The sequence below is a fragment of the Neolamprologus brichardi genome, chromosome 10, assembly GCF_056152115.1.
Source record: "Neolamprologus brichardi isolate AB-2024 chromosome 10, ASM5615211v1, whole genome shotgun sequence".
Lineage (NCBI taxonomy): Eukaryota > Metazoa > Chordata > Actinopteri > Cichliformes > Cichlidae > Neolamprologus > Neolamprologus brichardi.
The window spans coordinates 6,153,638-6,170,117 of record NC_142113.1 but is presented as its reverse complement, the minus strand read 5'-3'; the positions used below and the strand labels follow the sequence as shown (position 1 = coordinate 6,170,117).

The following is a 16,480-nucleotide window of genomic DNA, read 5'->3' as shown; positions in this document are numbered from 1 at the left end:
AGTACTGCTGTGGTTTATTCTACTGGATGTTTTTGAGGCTTAGGAACATTTTATTTTGTGTGCATGGAGTGTTTACATTATTAATTGCCAATATTAATCCATACTGATTCTGTTAAATTTGGCACTTGTGCATGCACTAGAAAAAATTATTTTCAACAGCCACTTCTTGAATTCATTTTATCATCTATTTTGATCACATCACCAGATGTTTTATATTATATTTAGACATACTGGCAGTTAAAGTTAAAGCAGTAAGGATTTAAGTGTATGGTTACATAATTAGAATCAATATTGTTTGTGTAAGGGATGGAATCTAATAAGTTGCACTGCTATTGCATAAGTTATATATAACTGGTCTGTCTCTTGGCAGGAAATATCAACAGCATAAGAACAGACATCCAATGAAATCTGCTGGACAGATGGGACTGATTACTAGATTTTGGTAGTGATCTGGGTGTAAGTACTGCCATTTAGAGACATTCATAACTCCAGTTATGCAAATAAAGGAGTAGAGTTGATTTCCAAGCCAAAGAATATGTTATCAGAGTCCAAAAGCTGTTGAGTCCTTCAGTTCTTTATCCGCATGTCTCACTTAAGACTTAAAAATAAACACAATGAATAAGATAAAGTATTCATTAAACCAAAAAAATAAACATAGAAAAGAAATCCCCAGAGCATTACCACTAGCAATATGCAAATGGTTTTCAACCCTGCATTTTGAGTTTGGATTTTCAGGTTCTGTTGTTGAATATTTATTCTCGTTATCATAGATTTATTTAAGTTGTGTCTCTGACCTTGGTGGTTCCCATCCCTTGATTGCCTCTTGTATCTATTTAACTCCTTGATCAGTTTGTGTTCCTTGTTGTGCTTCCCTGTGTTTATGGTGTTTCTGTATATATTATCACGCACTTTGTTTTCTGCTGTACTCCTTTGTCTGAACAAAGGTTTGTCTTTCATTAAATTTGTCTTTGTAGTCTGCAACATGTATACACTGACAGCGTCTTGTTATGACACTTGCAGTTAAAAGGTTGAAGTTTATTATTTTTTTCAAGCAAGCTGCTTATTATTTTGAAATATGTAAATGACTGACTATATCTGCCAAAAAGATGCAGTATGTTGTGCTCCGCTTCTGAACACTGGAGTAGAGAAGACATATATCTCCGTTTTTCAGGATACTATCAGTGTCAGGGGCTGACAGTAGTGACTGAAATACAATGTAAGCCCTCCCCCACGCCCCATTTTTGTGTCATCCTACATCCTTACCTGCTGACAGCTGTACTTGACTTTGACACTTGCGATAAGCAGCTTGTCAGTGTCAAGAGTCTGGAGTAAAGAAATGGCTCGAGTTAGGGAGGCTTGGTGTTCTGTAAATGAAGTCTCATTTATACATAAAATCATGTATGTTAATATTAATTTATTCAACAGTAGCCTGCTAAGAGGTTTGTGGTTTGTAAGGAATTTACAAACAACTAAACTGTTGTATTTTTAAAAGGAGAAAACATGAAATGCTGTTATTGAGACATGTGGCTTTATATTAGCAAATGAATTGATAAATATGGAATTTTAACTTTTATTTAGAAAACAAAAAGTATTTCTGTTGCTGCATTTTATTTAATTTTTATTTTGTATTTTAAGGCTGGTAAGATAGTCCTGTAGTGTGTCTTTCATGAATATGGTAGTTTTTTTACTTGCCGAATAAAAAGAAAGTCAGAGACTGACGAACGGATTGCCACAGTATCTGTAGTGTAAATGCTGTACATTCCTGTGAACATGCAGAAATTAGTAGATATGGGCATGTCATACAGCTATTTTGTCATACTGACAGCCCAGTTCTGCAATATATCCCTCGAGGACAAACCAAGGACAGAAAAAAAAACACATTGTGCTTCGAGTAGTACTTTCTCTGGTTCATAGTAGAATAGCTTTTTTTTAATCCAATGGAACAATAAAGGTGAAAAGGATTGAAGATTCAGCATGCCACTTTTAACCTTGCATTAATTATGTCCTTGATATTGTCACTGCATCTTTTTCAATGAAAAGCAAATTGTTTTTGAAAACCAAAGTGTCCTTCACATGGGCAGAAAAGATATTAACAGCCTTCAGGGTTGACCAAAGGTAATGATCATTTGTGAGAAACCTGCTTCAGATCAGTCTTCTGCTTGTGATTCACCATCCAATAACCTTGTACGTTTAGACAGAAAGTGTATACCTCTGGGCAATTAAGTTGTTGAAAAGTTCCAGTTTCATAGACATTTTTTAAAATCTCCTGCTGACAGCTGTACTTGGCTTCAAAGTTACTCTTTGTTGGCACAGACTGGCAAGAAGAAATAATAAAAACTGCAGAATATATATTATGAGCCAAGTAAACAATAACATTATTCATCTTGTTCTAGATATAGCTTATCAAGTTTATTCAGCCTATTGCTGTTTTAGATCATTGCATAGCTTATTACATTACATATTATTGCAGTCTTAAAGAACTTCAGTAGAATAAAATGTAGACATTGTGGCTATGTCACCAAACCGTTAAAGATTTTGAGAAATGAATCTCTAATAGCTCAGTCAACACTACATAGTTCAATGTATAATCAGTTCATAAAATCTAATTTAGCAGATTGTGCTGTCACATTGTATTAAAAGCAGTGCAGCAGCAACTGTTCTTTTTATGGGGAAGGACTGTATGTTAGCAGCTATACAAAGAAACTAACTCAATGAAGAAAAAAAGACACAGATTAGTCTCTTGGAAGAAGGGAAGCAGGTTTGAAAGGAAACCTGAGTTAAATGCAAAGTGAAGATTTACACCGCCTTCTGAACATGAATGGCTCTTCAATCTGAGAGGGTTCAATGAGGACTACTGACTATTTGGCTCCTTTCCTGTTTGGAAGACTTCTTCTAATTGGCTATGGTGTGTACTAATTTATTGTATAATTGAGGGTACAGTATAGTAGTAAGTAATCAAACAGTAACAGTTTGAAATATTACAGGTTAGGTTACCGTGCAGGGGCCGATCCTTCCATGATGATTCCTCGTCTTCCTCCTCTTTTTGGGGGGGTTTCTACTGTCTGAGGTATTCGATGAGCACGCAGTCAGTTGGGCCAACTTCCTGATGTATTCATGGACACAGCTGGACTTTTGCCCGGTGGACCGATGGTGATTTTTTGTTTTTATGGGCTGATGGGTTTTTTGGGGGGTTTTTTTGTAACAGTAAAAACAATGAAAGGTGGTGGACTGGCCAAAGGCAAGTTATGAACTGTTTCTGAGAGACAAATAACACCAGGATTCTTTTCTACATAACTGACAGCTGGTAACTGCGCAAGGGCGGGTCTACCAAAGTTATTCCAGGGGTGCAGGTAGGGCATTTCCAGGGAAAGGGAGCACAAAGAAATGCTTTTCCTTCTTATTCTCGTTTAAAATGTCTAGCTTTTAATAAATAATTATCCGAATCTTACAACCAAAGTGGTCATCTGGTGTAAAATGTATAGAAATCATACATATGTGCCAACAAGACAGTGAACGTCACTGTCACAACAGTGTTTGTTTTCATTCAAAGGCATTATGGCTTTTCCTATAATACCTGATGGGCTGGTCTCTAGTCAAAATGCCCAGGATGGATCTCTGTTGTGTCATCCTGGACCGCGGTACTGACCAATCCCTGGCCTCCTTCCTTCCTTCCTTGGCCTTCCTCTTTGAGATGTAAAATGGTGTAATGACCCCATATCATGTGCTTCAGCTTCTGCTTGAAGTGTTACCTCAGTTGACATCTCCATCAGTGATTGATAAATTCCCTCAAGAATTGTGCATAATCTTCTCCCAGAAACATTTAGTTGAACATTATTAATTAGCATTAGAAATGTTGCTAAATAAAAATATGATGTTCAAGGTGACACAATAAAGACTCCAAATTATTTGTACCATATGCAGTTTGAACAGTTGTCAAACTCTACCAAGTACTGAAATAGTTCAGCTGATGCCATTTTGTAGAGGCAGAGAATTCAGAAAAACCTAACCCCCAAACATGAAGTTCATTCATTCTATATTATCAGGTTTCATTCTATATATTCAGATTTTTATTGTAATATATATATATATATATATATATATATATATATATATATATATATATATATATATATATATTAGCAGCATTATTTCAGCATTATTTTACTATGACTCAATGGTGCCCTCGAGTGGCCTGAATCAGAGAGCTGCTTTTCTACACAGACAGAAATATACTAAATTACTTTTACTGTCATTTAGTAAATGAAATTTCATTGCAGTTTGCTCAACACAGGATGAAAATATTAAAAACTGTTTTAAGCATAATAAAACATACAGAAATCTATTGCAGCAAAAATGCTATTCAATTCAAAATTTATTTGTATAACACATTTAAAAACAACAGAGTTGACCAAAGTGCTTCACAATTGGTTAAAAACAAGAGAAAACAATAGAAATATAGATAAATTAGAAACTAATAGAGATAAATAAGAAGACAGTGAATTAACAATAAAAACATAAAACAGGCCTGATAGTACTCATATGAACTTGAATTAAAAGCCAAAGTAAAAAAGTGAGTTTTAACACGCGATTTAAAAGACTGAATAGACTCGAAGTACGAATCTCCTCTGGCAGATTATTCCAGAGTCTGGGTGCTGCTACTGCGAAGGCCTGATCTTCTCTATGCTTCAATCGAGACCTTAGTTGTGCGCATCTGGCTAGAAGATCTCAGTGCTCTTTTGGGGTCATACAGGTTGAGGAGTTTGTTTAAATAACAGGCGCCATATTATTTAAAACTTTAAAAGTAAGTAAAAGAATCTTAAAATCAATACGACATTTTAGAGGGAGCCAGTGTAAATTTGCAAAAACTGGAGTGATGCGTTCATACATTCTAACACCTGTTAAAAGATGTGCAGTGGCATTTTGGACTAACTGCAAGTGATGGAGAGATGAGTGTTGAAGACCCAAATAGAGAGAATTGCAGTAGTCCAGTCTAGAGGTGATGAAGGCATGAATAAGTGTTTCTAGATCTCTTAGAGGAAGATAAGTGCTATGAAGTGCAATGGTTAAACGAGACCTGTGGACTTAGCATACAGAAACCTGGTATCCAGTACAAGTGGCATATTTTATTTAAAGTCGGAAAGCCTATCCAGCCAGAATATATGAAAGCTGGAAAGTGTCTTGACTGAAAGTGCTCTGTGGTCCATGACTTTCTGCTTCAAAGAACAGAAAGAAAAACATTACATTCTGCAGTCGACCCAAATCCTGAAACACACTGTTTATAATTGGACTTCCAAAGAGGGAGCTTGTTCATTATAAGTCTCAGATCTGCATTGCATTCCTTTGAACCCATGGTCTCCATTATCCGCCCAACAACCTCCCTGCTTTTGTCTTTGACTATATCAAAATAATTGCATTCTTTAATCTGTGGAAAATTCACCTCAGCAGCAATTCTGGGTTTGTCTTATAGAACAGTCGGTCAAGGTGACACGACTCTTCTTGTGGGTCTTTTGGTTGCTCAGAAGCACACAGATAATGATGCTCAAAGACAACTCTGGGTAAACTACTTGCTCTGTTGAAACACTGAAAGTTTTTCTGTACAATTACTCCACCATCTCATTCTAAAGAAGTTGTTATGACCCAGGAACATCTGGGTCATATATGTGTGTGTGACTCCTCTCTCTCCTCTCCTCTTTTTCTGTTGAACTCAGTTTTCTCCTGTTTTTCAAAGTAGAAACATTAGAAAAGCAAATTGTTTTTTGGTTGACTTTTGTTTGGTAGGGAAGCTTAGGGACCTTTAGAGATAAATAATCGATTAAATAGCATTTCAAAAGAGAGAGATTGCTACAGTTTTGGCTCTTTCTTGGGTGGTGTTGGAGAGGGAGGCCACGTTTCTTGGAATGTTCAATTTACCTAAGAACATAACACAAGTATACGAGTATTACATATGATGCCTGTAAGAACTGGTGCAATAATAAATAATGTAAAGTCTAGAATCTAATTACATTTTGGTAATTTTATACGTTACGATTTCCATTTCATATGAATTGGCTTTGACCTCAATGTAATTAATTTGTGTGTGTTTACTGTTACTTACAAATCTCTGTTATTTGCGCATTGAGCATTGAGAAAGAACAGAATTGTGTGAAATACAAATAAAATCACTTTTAAAATGAGTGGCTCTCAGTCTCAGTATGACTTTGATGTAGTAGAGTAAAAGCTCTTTGATAAATGTAAAATACAAAACTGCGACTTCGTGTGGTTTCATTCTGATTAAAAAAAAGACACAACTAAATAAAAACAGTATTTATTTATTTGGAAATATATAGAATATAAGTGTCTGTAATTCACAGAAAACAAAGGATAAAAGACAGGAATACATCAAATAAAATATTCAATACCCTCACCTTGTATAAAATTATGCAATGGAAGTTGTGGAAAATGAATAGCACCCATAGCTGCCACTGAATATGTTCTTTTGTGTCTTGATGGGAATCAGGAGTGTACAGTAGCGTACTGTATGGACTGTATATTTATGGAATTCTGATTTCTGACAAATGTCATGTTGTCAAAAAGTGTTCTCTTGCACACTGTCCTTTTGTAATTTAGTCGCCTATACTGAGAGACACAAAGAAATTCAGTGGCAGATATTGTAGAAAACTGACAAATCCTGCTCCATTGACATTTACAGCCAGAACTTTTTGCATTATAACTCAAAAAATGTTTTTGTTTTGTTTTGTTTTCAGCCCACCCCTACCCTTTCTTATTCCCCCATGTTATCATATTGATTAAGTCCATAGGAGGCCTAGTAATGACTAAATGGTGCAGTCTCCTTCAACTCATGGTACCCCTGGTGGTTTGGCTCTGTAAAGAGACGGAGAGGGCAGTTAGGACTAGGAAGTACCACAACTCTATAACTACCTATCTATCAATGTATCTATTGATGTAAGCATAAGCCAGTGTTTTGAAAAGACTCTTTTAGAAACGTAGGTGCTCTGCTGTGGTTACATACAGGAAGACAAAAACCAGTGCAGTTTAAAACCACACAGAAAAGATATTGTGACTTGGATTCTTTAGTTTCCACTGCTTATCAAACTGCTTCCTTAAAGTCCTGTTGGACATGACCTTCATTTCTATGCAATGAGCACTGTGAAAGCCACCCTACTATATATGTAAAACATTTGTTATTCCCTTTTTAGAACCTGTGTATGTAGGTCACTTAATGATTTTCTGTACATCCCAAATGACGTAGACAAAAATAGCCACTAGCAGAAGGCGTTTGAGTGTGTAGATAAGTGTTACGGTACCGAGACTCATGTTCTCCTCCACCAGAGGCCTCTTCTCATTGCAGTTCACCACTCTTCCCTGTGCTGCTCCCAGAATAGTCATGATGTCCACTAAGTTGAGTTTCCCTTCCTCCCTGGCCTCCCCAACTTCCTCAGCAAGCTCCTTTGCTGCCTCTTCACGCTCCTCTATTTCCTCTTGGGTCAGCATTGCATGTAAACCTTGTTGTGCTGTGGTGTTTCCCACCTGTGGGGGTGCCAGAGAACACAAAGCCCTCACCTGCCCATAGGACTTCAAGTGAGCTATATTGGCACGTAAGAAGAGCAAGAGGACATTGAGGTCGTTCAGTGGGCAACCTAGCCGTCGTCTGTTGATGAGGTCCAGCGCTGGGAGGACCTCATAGATAGAAATGAAGGTGGTATCCCAAACAAAGAGTCGAAGGAGGCTGAAGAGGACGATAGGTGCCAATAGGATGTAGATGGCACCATTAGCAACACTTATCACCTGAAAGACTAACTGGCCAATCATTTTACACTGAACCAATTCAGGGATCCAGTTCTGATCTCGCAGCATCCCTGTGCGTACGAAGCAGCTAAACTCATCTTGCAGGAAGGCAGACAGATGGAAGTAGGCCAGGTACAGGCAGGCAGCAGTCATGAAGATCAGGAGGAGGAAGCCCCGCAAGAAAAGCATGCTAACAAGAAAGTACGAGTTTTGTTTGCACTGCATGTGTCTCTCCAGAAGGGGGTACTCAAAGTACCGCTTCTTTTTTGCCCTGCAATGACACAAGAACAAACTCAGCATTATAACCATAGTCGTACTGCTACAAATACATACAGCTGGGAGCCACCCAACACAACCACAATGTTCTACTTTTGGCTCCTAGGAGTTCCTGACCACAATACCAACAGTACTGAGACTGTTGGTAGCTAAGTGCTTTGCTTAAGGGTATAACAAGGGTAGTTGCTGTGGGAGAGGAAGCGATTGCTCTTAGCTTTCCTAGTTTATCAAGAGACAGAATAGCATCACTTTTGTATCCTCTGAATGATAGATACTTTTTACTGCTGCTGCAATGACCTAGTTTTATCACAGGAGTCCTTGGAGATTTATACAACTAGACATGTGAGTGAATCAATATTCATACGCTGAAGCTACTCAAAACGTATGAACACTTGTGTTTACAAACTAACAATCATAAGTCCCTTACCGCTGCAACTCAGCCTGAAACGTCAGTGGGTTCTTAGTGTTCTGGCGCATATCCAGAATGTTTTGGGCCATTCGCACTGAGCGGTTGTAGGACTTGTCCAGTTCATCAATTATGAAGAGCAGGTCTGATCCCAGTGTGGGCATGACAAGCTGGCGCCAGATTAGAGCTGGGAGGTACATCAGCACGGCCATGGCCAGAAGAGAGTAAGGGAACATCTGGACAGACAATGACAACAGAAATTAGGAATAAATGGAGAAGAAACACCCAATTGTATAGATGAAACAAAAAAACAGCCAGTCTCACTACTCATCTTTTATTAATAAGTCAGTATTACAGATGAAGAAGCATGAATGATTTGTAAAGGGTTTTTAGAAAAAACTAAACTAAATCAATCCTTAACTCAGAAATGTGGTGCACTGACATTTTTGACTGAAATTTTGCAGGGGTTTCAGCGGTTTACCATCCACTCTAGGCAGGAATAACATTCAAGAGTGCTTGATCAGAATCTTTGAACTCACTTTGTGTACCCAGAGGGAGCGCTCCTCGAAGTTCCCATCACTGTCAAACTCATGATGCATGAGAGAGTCCCAGCAGTATGTGTCTACATAGCTGGCCTGCTTCACAGTGAAGTTACTGGGAGGAAAACAGCTGATCTGAGGCCCTGCAGAATATACAAATATTGATCTATAACCTGATGTGAAAATGTGGAAAATTACTTCATGCAACATCAGTTGATTCTGTTTTGTCAATATGCCTGTAAGCCACTGCACAGTAGCAATCTCTCTCTCTCTCTCTCTCACACACACACACACACACACACACACACACACACACACACACACACACACACACACACACACACACACACGCACACAGTTTTCCATCCTAAAAGTCCAATGCTAGACACATGCTGTACATCTGAGGTGCTGCATGCCCTTTCCCTTTCACTGGAATAGATCTCTGTAGAAATCATATGTTTCCAAGTGGCAACATGGCATTTAAAAGAAAAAGAAAAACTCTGGGTGACTGTGTTCCAAATTTATGCTCACCCACCTTATATTTAGTTCACCTTTATATTACCACATATCGTCCACCCACACCCATCTGTCATTTCTCAAGGGTGCTCCACCCTTAAACAGAGAGCTAGAGTTAGAAGACATCAAAGTGTGCCCCACCTACTTGCAGCTTTGCAAGAGAAACGGTCTGTTTTATCCTTGCACCCTCCACATTTGGCCAGCTCAATATAAGTACAAATATGCTGCCACTACTCTACTGCCAGGATATAATTTCTCTCACCACTCCACCTCACAATATAGTGCATGGCCCACTTATCTCATGGGTGTGCATATTTTTGTAATGTATTTCAGTCCTAGTTAAGTGCTAAAATTAAGAACCCAAGCAGACATGGGGAGAACATGCTCCACACAGCCACATGGTGGATTAGAACCCAGGAGTTTTTCAATTCAGTTCAATACAGTGTTATTTATACAGCGCCAAATCACAACAACAGTCACCTCAAGATACTTTATATTGTAAGGTAGACCCTACAATAATGCATACAGAGAAAAACCCAACAATCATTCGACCAGGTATGAGCAAGCACTTTGGCGACAGTGGGATAGACAAACTCCCTTTTAACAGGAATAAACCTCCGGCAGGACCAAGCTCAGGGTGAAGCACATGGTGCCACGACCGGTTGGGGAGAGAGAAGGAAGACTGGATAAAAGACATGCTGTGAAAGCATTATTATAATTATTATTATTATGTACTAACCATGCCAATTATAGTTTAATGCAGCTTGTTACATATTGCTAAATAATTCCTAAATAAAAAATATATATAAACAAAAACAACAGACCATGCCTTCTCATGAAGTCTTGTAACAATATTTTCCCTTCAGTTCCCTACCTGTGCAAGCCATTTGACAAAGTGAGGGAGTTGAAAAAAGTTCTGTCCCTGCTTCTATCACCTCCTTTCAATCCTCACTTAATATTGTGAGATCGCCTCCACATTTGTGCTTTAAACAAGGCTTCTTGGCTAGGAGCACAGGTGCAAGTAAACCAGGCTCCAGACAACAATACACTCAGGCACTGTTGTGAAACTGACAAGCCAGCAGATAAGCAGCCAAGATGCAGCAGATGAGCTGTGAGTCTCAGGACCATGTCATGTCCTACACACACACACTCCCCATCCCCTCCTCTGGTTAATCAACACATCCTCTCATTTGACTTAAATAGAGGGGAGCTGCTAGAGAAAAACTTTGGCTGGTAATTACAGCTTGCCACCGTTAGTGAACGCTCCTCTCAATCATCCCCTGTTTCAATTAGTATCAGGCGCATCAGGCTGATTGCACACCGGCTCTGTAGAGAAGACGTTTAGTTCAAGGTCAAGGCAGTCAGTCTCTGCAGCAATACACTTGTGGACCTGCCAAGTATATTTATGATTGTCAGCTGTGCTCTTTTTGTTATGAATGGCCGGGGATATAGTATCTGTGTGCTTGTTCCACTTAAATTATTTTTTTAATTTTATTTTCCCATCTGACAGCAGAAGAAATGGCAGTAAAAACAATAAAGTGCTGAATGGAGTTTTAAACCCTTTGTTATTTCTTGTTTTCAGTAATTTCATGATGTCTTGTCAATGTTGCATAACATGTACTGTTGAGGCTTTGAGGGGGTCTTAATGGAGTCAGCCGTTACAGTCCTCCTTTTATGACAGATGTTTAAATCTTTCCTCTTCCTCGACTGAGTAATTAATATCTTTGTTTTACAGTTCTTTATATTAAATTTCCTTGTATACGTATTGTAAGAGGGAATGTGGGATAAAACTCTGTTTTATCAAACCTGCAAATCTGTAGAGATTAAAAAAGTTAAGAACCCTATTAAGGAGGGGGGGGGGGGGGGGGGTAGTTTGAAGAGCAGCAGAAATATTAGTTATATTAGAAATATTAGGTCTATTTCACTAAGTATGAGACTCATCCTTATCATGAATTCAGCTAAATGCAAATGAATAAAAAGACATTTAGGAACAAAAAGTACAAGATTAGTGTACAAGGAGGACTATTAACATTGCTAAAACAAGGACCACAAAATCCAATAAGAGCATGGAGAAAAAAAGACCTATAATATTCATGAGGGTATAATTAAGGGCAAAAGCAAATGGAATACAAAACAAATGTCCTGACATAGTATTAAAAAAACACACACAGAGTTGCTCACCCAGGGAGATTTCACGGGCAAATGCCATGCACACCAGCATCAGCGGAAGGCCCACAGACACAAACTTGATGACCTTGTCAAGAGGAAGCTCCAGTTCCAGGTGGCTGATACGGTGTATCCCAGAGTCATCCCGCAGCAGGGCATCAGATAGCATGGCCTTGGCCGCTGCCTGGGCGATTGACATTTTGAACACCTAAGCAAGAAAAAAAGATGACTTTTTTTTTGTTTGGTTGTTTTGTTTTGTTTTTTACCTCATATATGACTGCTTTCCTTAATCTTATGTTCACTGCTGTTCTTCGCTACATGTGACAAAATACAGCAATAATTCTGATAAATCTTTAGTAATAAAAGAAATCCTCTAGAGTAACAAATCAGAAATGACATAACCAAAGTATATTATCCAAAGACATCTGATGAAAGCTGTTACCACCTTACCTCAAGTCTTTCTGCTTTCTCTGCTGATGTTATTTGAAAATGTGGTTGCAGAGACTAGAATTTCCATAAAAATCTGCACAGTGCTGGAAAGCAGCTTAAATAGTCAGGGAGGGTCTCAGCCTGGACCAGCCCAAGATCCAGCCTCTCATTTACTGAGTCTAACTGTAATTACAGAGGGGACATCTGGAAGCATGTACTCTCCCATGGCACTGACTACAGCAGACCTCCAGTTCTCAACAGCGGGTCTTACAGCCGGTGGGTGTGTGTGTGTGTGTGTGTGTGTGTGTGTGTGTGTGTGTGTGTGTGTGTGTGTGTGTGTGTGTGTGTGTGTGTGTGTGTATTTCTACACTGGCTGTAGCCCACTTCAAACAAGTGAACCATCACCAGTGGCTTTTTCAGCCTCTATCATTCAGATTCTATTTTTTACTGCACTTCAGCCCAAGAGCTACTGCTAAGATACTGTTGCAAATAACACACCAGATGGCTTGTTTCTGTCCCTGGCAGGCTGTACATGCTGTACATTGTGCAAAACTTCTATTTGACTCCATGGAAGTGACAAGAACACTGTGATAGGGTTTTGTACTCTAAATGTAAGAAAGCTACAATACTTTTATTTTACTATAGATGATTTGCTCAAGTGGTTCTCAATTCTGACACAAAATTCCCACAACCACACACAAAGCAGCTTTGGTCATATGTTTGAATTCCTTAAGCATGTGCTAAGATTTAAATGTTTGTTCTTTCATGCAAACCCACTGCTAGAATTCAGCAATGAAGGTTGGTATGGGTTAAGGCTCTATTATAACTGAAATCCTTTTTTAAAATTATTTCATACTTTATTTAAACTAAGTTCTTCAATAATTCAATTTTCAGTTCAATTCAATTTTATTCATATACATCACAACAATAGTCACCTCAAGGTGATATGATCAAGCACCTTGGCAACAGTGGGAAGCAAAAATTCCCTTTTAATAGGAAGAAACCTCTGGCAGAACCAGGTTTAGGGAGAAGCAGCCATCTGCTGTGACCAGTGATGACGGTGATGAAGGGAGAAAGACAATAAACATACTATGGAAGACAGCCAGAAATGAATGCTAACATGTGGTGAGTGAAAAGAGTTCAGAAGAGGAGAAACGTTTAGTGCATCATGGGAAGCCCCCAGCAGCCTAACTCTATTGCAGCTAACTAAGGGTGGCTTCAGGGTCACCTAACTATAGGTTCTGTCAAAAAGGACAAATCCAAATCCAAGCTGGGACCTTGTTCCACTGAAGAGGGGGCTGAAAGCTGAAGGCTCTGCCTTCCATTCTACTTTTAAATATCCTAGGGACCACAACTAAGCCTACAGTCTGAGTGCTCTACTGGGGTGATACAGTGCTGTAGGGGCTTTAAGATAAGATGGGGCCTGAGGAGAAGGATTTTATATTTGATTCTGAATTTAATGGGGAGGCACTGAAGAGAAGCTAGTAGTAGTAGTAGTTGTTGTTGTTGTTGTTGTCAGTAGCCTACAAATAATAAATACATGAACTAGTTTTTCAGACAAGGTAATTGTAATTTTAGAGGTATTGTGCAAATAGGATAAAGCAGCCCTACATATTTAGTATGCACACTGAATGACATATCCTAATCAGATACCATATTTCTAAGATTTATAAGGAGAAAATTAGAGGTCATCTGAAATTAGTTTTACACCAGATATAACAGGATGCACATCTTCCAAGAAGTTCAGCTCCATGTCTTGACATTTTCACAGAATATTGTCCCAAAAATCTTGTGAATAATCAAGATGTTGTTTTTGGTCATCAGTGGTTTTCTCCTTGGAACTCTCCCATGGATGCCATTTTTACATGGTTTCTTTTGATTGTTGGATCATGATTCAACAATCATTCAAGTGAGGCCTGCAGTTCTTTAGAAGTTGTTCTGGATTCTTTGGTGAGCTCCTGGTTTTCAGTGTGTTCATGCAGTAATTTTGGTATGCCAGCCACTCGGCAGAAGGGCCACCACTATTCAAAGTTTTTTGTTTCATTTGTGGATAATTGTATTCATGACATTTTGCTGGAACCCCAAAACTTTAAAACCGGCTTTGTAACCCTTTCAAGCTTGATTGGATTTACTAGCTTTTTTTTTTTATCTGGTTTTGAGTTTCTTTAGATCACGGTATAATGTGTTCCTCTTTGAGATCTCTTAGCCTGTTTCACTTTATCAGATAGATTCTATGTAGCTGTTGATGATCTAAAACATTTAAGTGTGACAGATATCAAAGAAAGCTAAGAAATTAAGAAGGTGGCAAATACTTTTTCATAACACTGTAACTGAGACTCATAAGCAAATAAGTGATGTTGATATGAAGTTAATTCACACGTTTCACAAGTTGTAAAAAATATCTCCAAATTATCCTAATGTGTCACTTTAAAATATTGGACATTTAACTGGTGTTGTTCCAAAAGGCATAAAACATTTGCATACCCCCTCTGTGAATCGCTACCTTATCTGGAGGGCTTTGTGTGTTCCAGGGATCCAAGGTGTTATGTTGTTAGGGGGTTTCCCATGGCAAATTGGTCCTGGGTGAGGGAGCAGACAAAAAGCAAATTAGAAGACGCCTATGAGTAAAAAGTCTAGGGAATAGTTCATCCTGCCTGAATAGGGTTACTAGGGCTCTGCCCTGGAGCTGGGCCTTGGAAGGGTGCCCAAGGGCGAGCGCCTGGGCCCCTTTAGGCAATGGGGCCCAGGCTGGCGCAAGAAGAAGGGACATGGGCCCACACTCCTGTAATCCTGAGGCGCTGTAGGGGTCGAGTACAGTGTGTGCCAGGCGGCAGCCAAGGGGGAAGACCGTAGCAGGCTGATCCCGGCTACTGAGGGTAGCAACTGGGATGTGGAATAATTCTGGAACCAGTCTCCTAGAGACTGCTGCATGTACATTCAGGAATGGTTCCGGTGGCTGTATGTTCTGGATACTCGGTGAAGAAAGGGGCTGAGGTGTTAACTGATCACTATCTGCTGGTGAGTTGGATCAGGTGGTGGAGAAGGATGCTGGACAGACCTAGCTCACCTAAATGTATATTGAGGGTGCACTGGGAATGTCTGGTAGAGGCCTTGGTCTGTGAGATCTTCAACTCCCACCTTTAGCAGAGCTAAGACTGCATTTCATGGGAGAATGGGGACATTGAGTATGAATGGACCATTTTTACTCTGAGTCGTGGCCAAAAGCTGGTTGGTACCGACAGGCCAAGCGGAACGTGGCTTGAGCAGTGGCTGAAGCAAAAACTCGGGTGTGGGAGGAGTTTAAAGAGTCTGTGGAAAAAGACTGTAGGACTGCGTCGATGAGTTTCTGGCAAACCCTCAGGTGACTCAGGAGGGGAAAGCGGTGTTCTACCTGCACAATGTATGGTACAGGTGGACCGTTGCTTACTTCAACTGAGGATATTGTCAGGGAGTGGAAGAAATACTTTGAAGACCTCGATCCCACTGACACGTCTTCTGTAGGGAAAGCAAAGTCTGGGGACAAAGGGGACAACACATCCATCACTGGCGATGAGGTCACTGAAGAAGTTAAATAACTCTTTGGTGTATGAGGTTTGCCCTGAGTTCCTAAAGGTGCTGGATGCTATAGCCTGCCAAGGTTGACACGCCTCTATAATGTTGCGTCGAGATCAAGGGCGGTATCTTATGGTTGGTGGTTCCCCTCTTCGCGAAGGGTGGCAAGAGGCGTGTGCTTCAACTACAAGGGGATCACACTCCTTAGTCTCCCTGCCCGTTATTTGAAACTCAGATACAGGAGGGTAGGTGCAAAACACTGCACCAGCTCTTTACCCTTATGAGGGTACTTGAGCATGAATGGGAGTTTGCCCTAGTCAACATGTGTTTTGTGGACTTGGGGTAGGCATTCGACCATGTCGCTTGGAGAATTCAGTGAGAGATGCTTCGGGAGTATGGTGGTTGGTACCGACAGGTGTCTGTCAGGGCGGTTGCTCCGAGCCATTGGATCCTTATACAACTGTTGCAAGAGCTTGGTACACATAGGAAGTAATTAGCCACACTTGTTCCCGGTGGGTGTTGGACTCTGCCAGGACTGCCCTTTGTTCATAAAAATTATGAAGAATTGGTGACAGAATTTGGTGAATGGCTGCCACTTGGGTGGTCTCAGAATCTCACCTCTACAGAACTACATCATCTGCAAAAAGCACAAATCAGGTGGTGGCCTCCAGCTCACTGGAGTGGAGTGTGAAGCGGCAGAAATGAGATGGCACCTCCAAGTCTGAGGCCATGGTCTTCAGTGGGAAAAGGGTGGAGTGCCCACTCCAGGTTAGGGACAAGTTGCTGCCCTAGGAGTTTGTTGGGGTTTGCA

General features: G+C 39.9%; 1 protein-coding gene across 1 annotated transcript; it reads right to left on the bottom strand.

The window, feature by feature from the left end:
• Window positions 1-7,212: 7,212 nt before the first annotated feature.
• Window positions 7,213-12,172, bottom strand: panx3 (pannexin 3). Its single transcript, XM_006800511.3, has 5 exons — window positions 12,139-12,172; window positions 11,704-11,896; window positions 9,007-9,149; window positions 8,489-8,703; window positions 7,213-8,056 (listed from the first exon to the last, which is right to left on the bottom strand). The coding sequence occupies exons 2-5, from the start codon at window positions 11,885-11,887 to the stop codon at window positions 7,213-7,215; spliced, it is 1,386 nt and encodes a 461-aa protein (XP_006800574.2). The 5' UTR covers window positions 11,888-11,896; window positions 12,139-12,172.
• Between the last annotated feature and the right edge of the window lie 4,308 nt (window positions 12,173-16,480).

Bases quoted from the DNA above. Each gene is read 5' to 3' on its own strand.
- panx3 (XM_006800511.3), bottom strand. From the start codon at position 11,887: ATGTCAATCGCCCAGGCAGCGGCCAAGGCCATGCTATCTGATGCCCTG. The intron at 8,704-9,006 runs GTGAGTTCAAAG...TTGTCTGTCCAG, and splicing joins GCTCCCTCTGGGTACACAAA to ATGTTCCCTTACTCTCTTCT. The intron at 8,057-8,488 runs GTAAGGGACTTA...GTGTCATTGCAG, and splicing joins TTTCAGGCTGAGTTGCAGCG to GGCAAAAAAGAAGCGGTACT.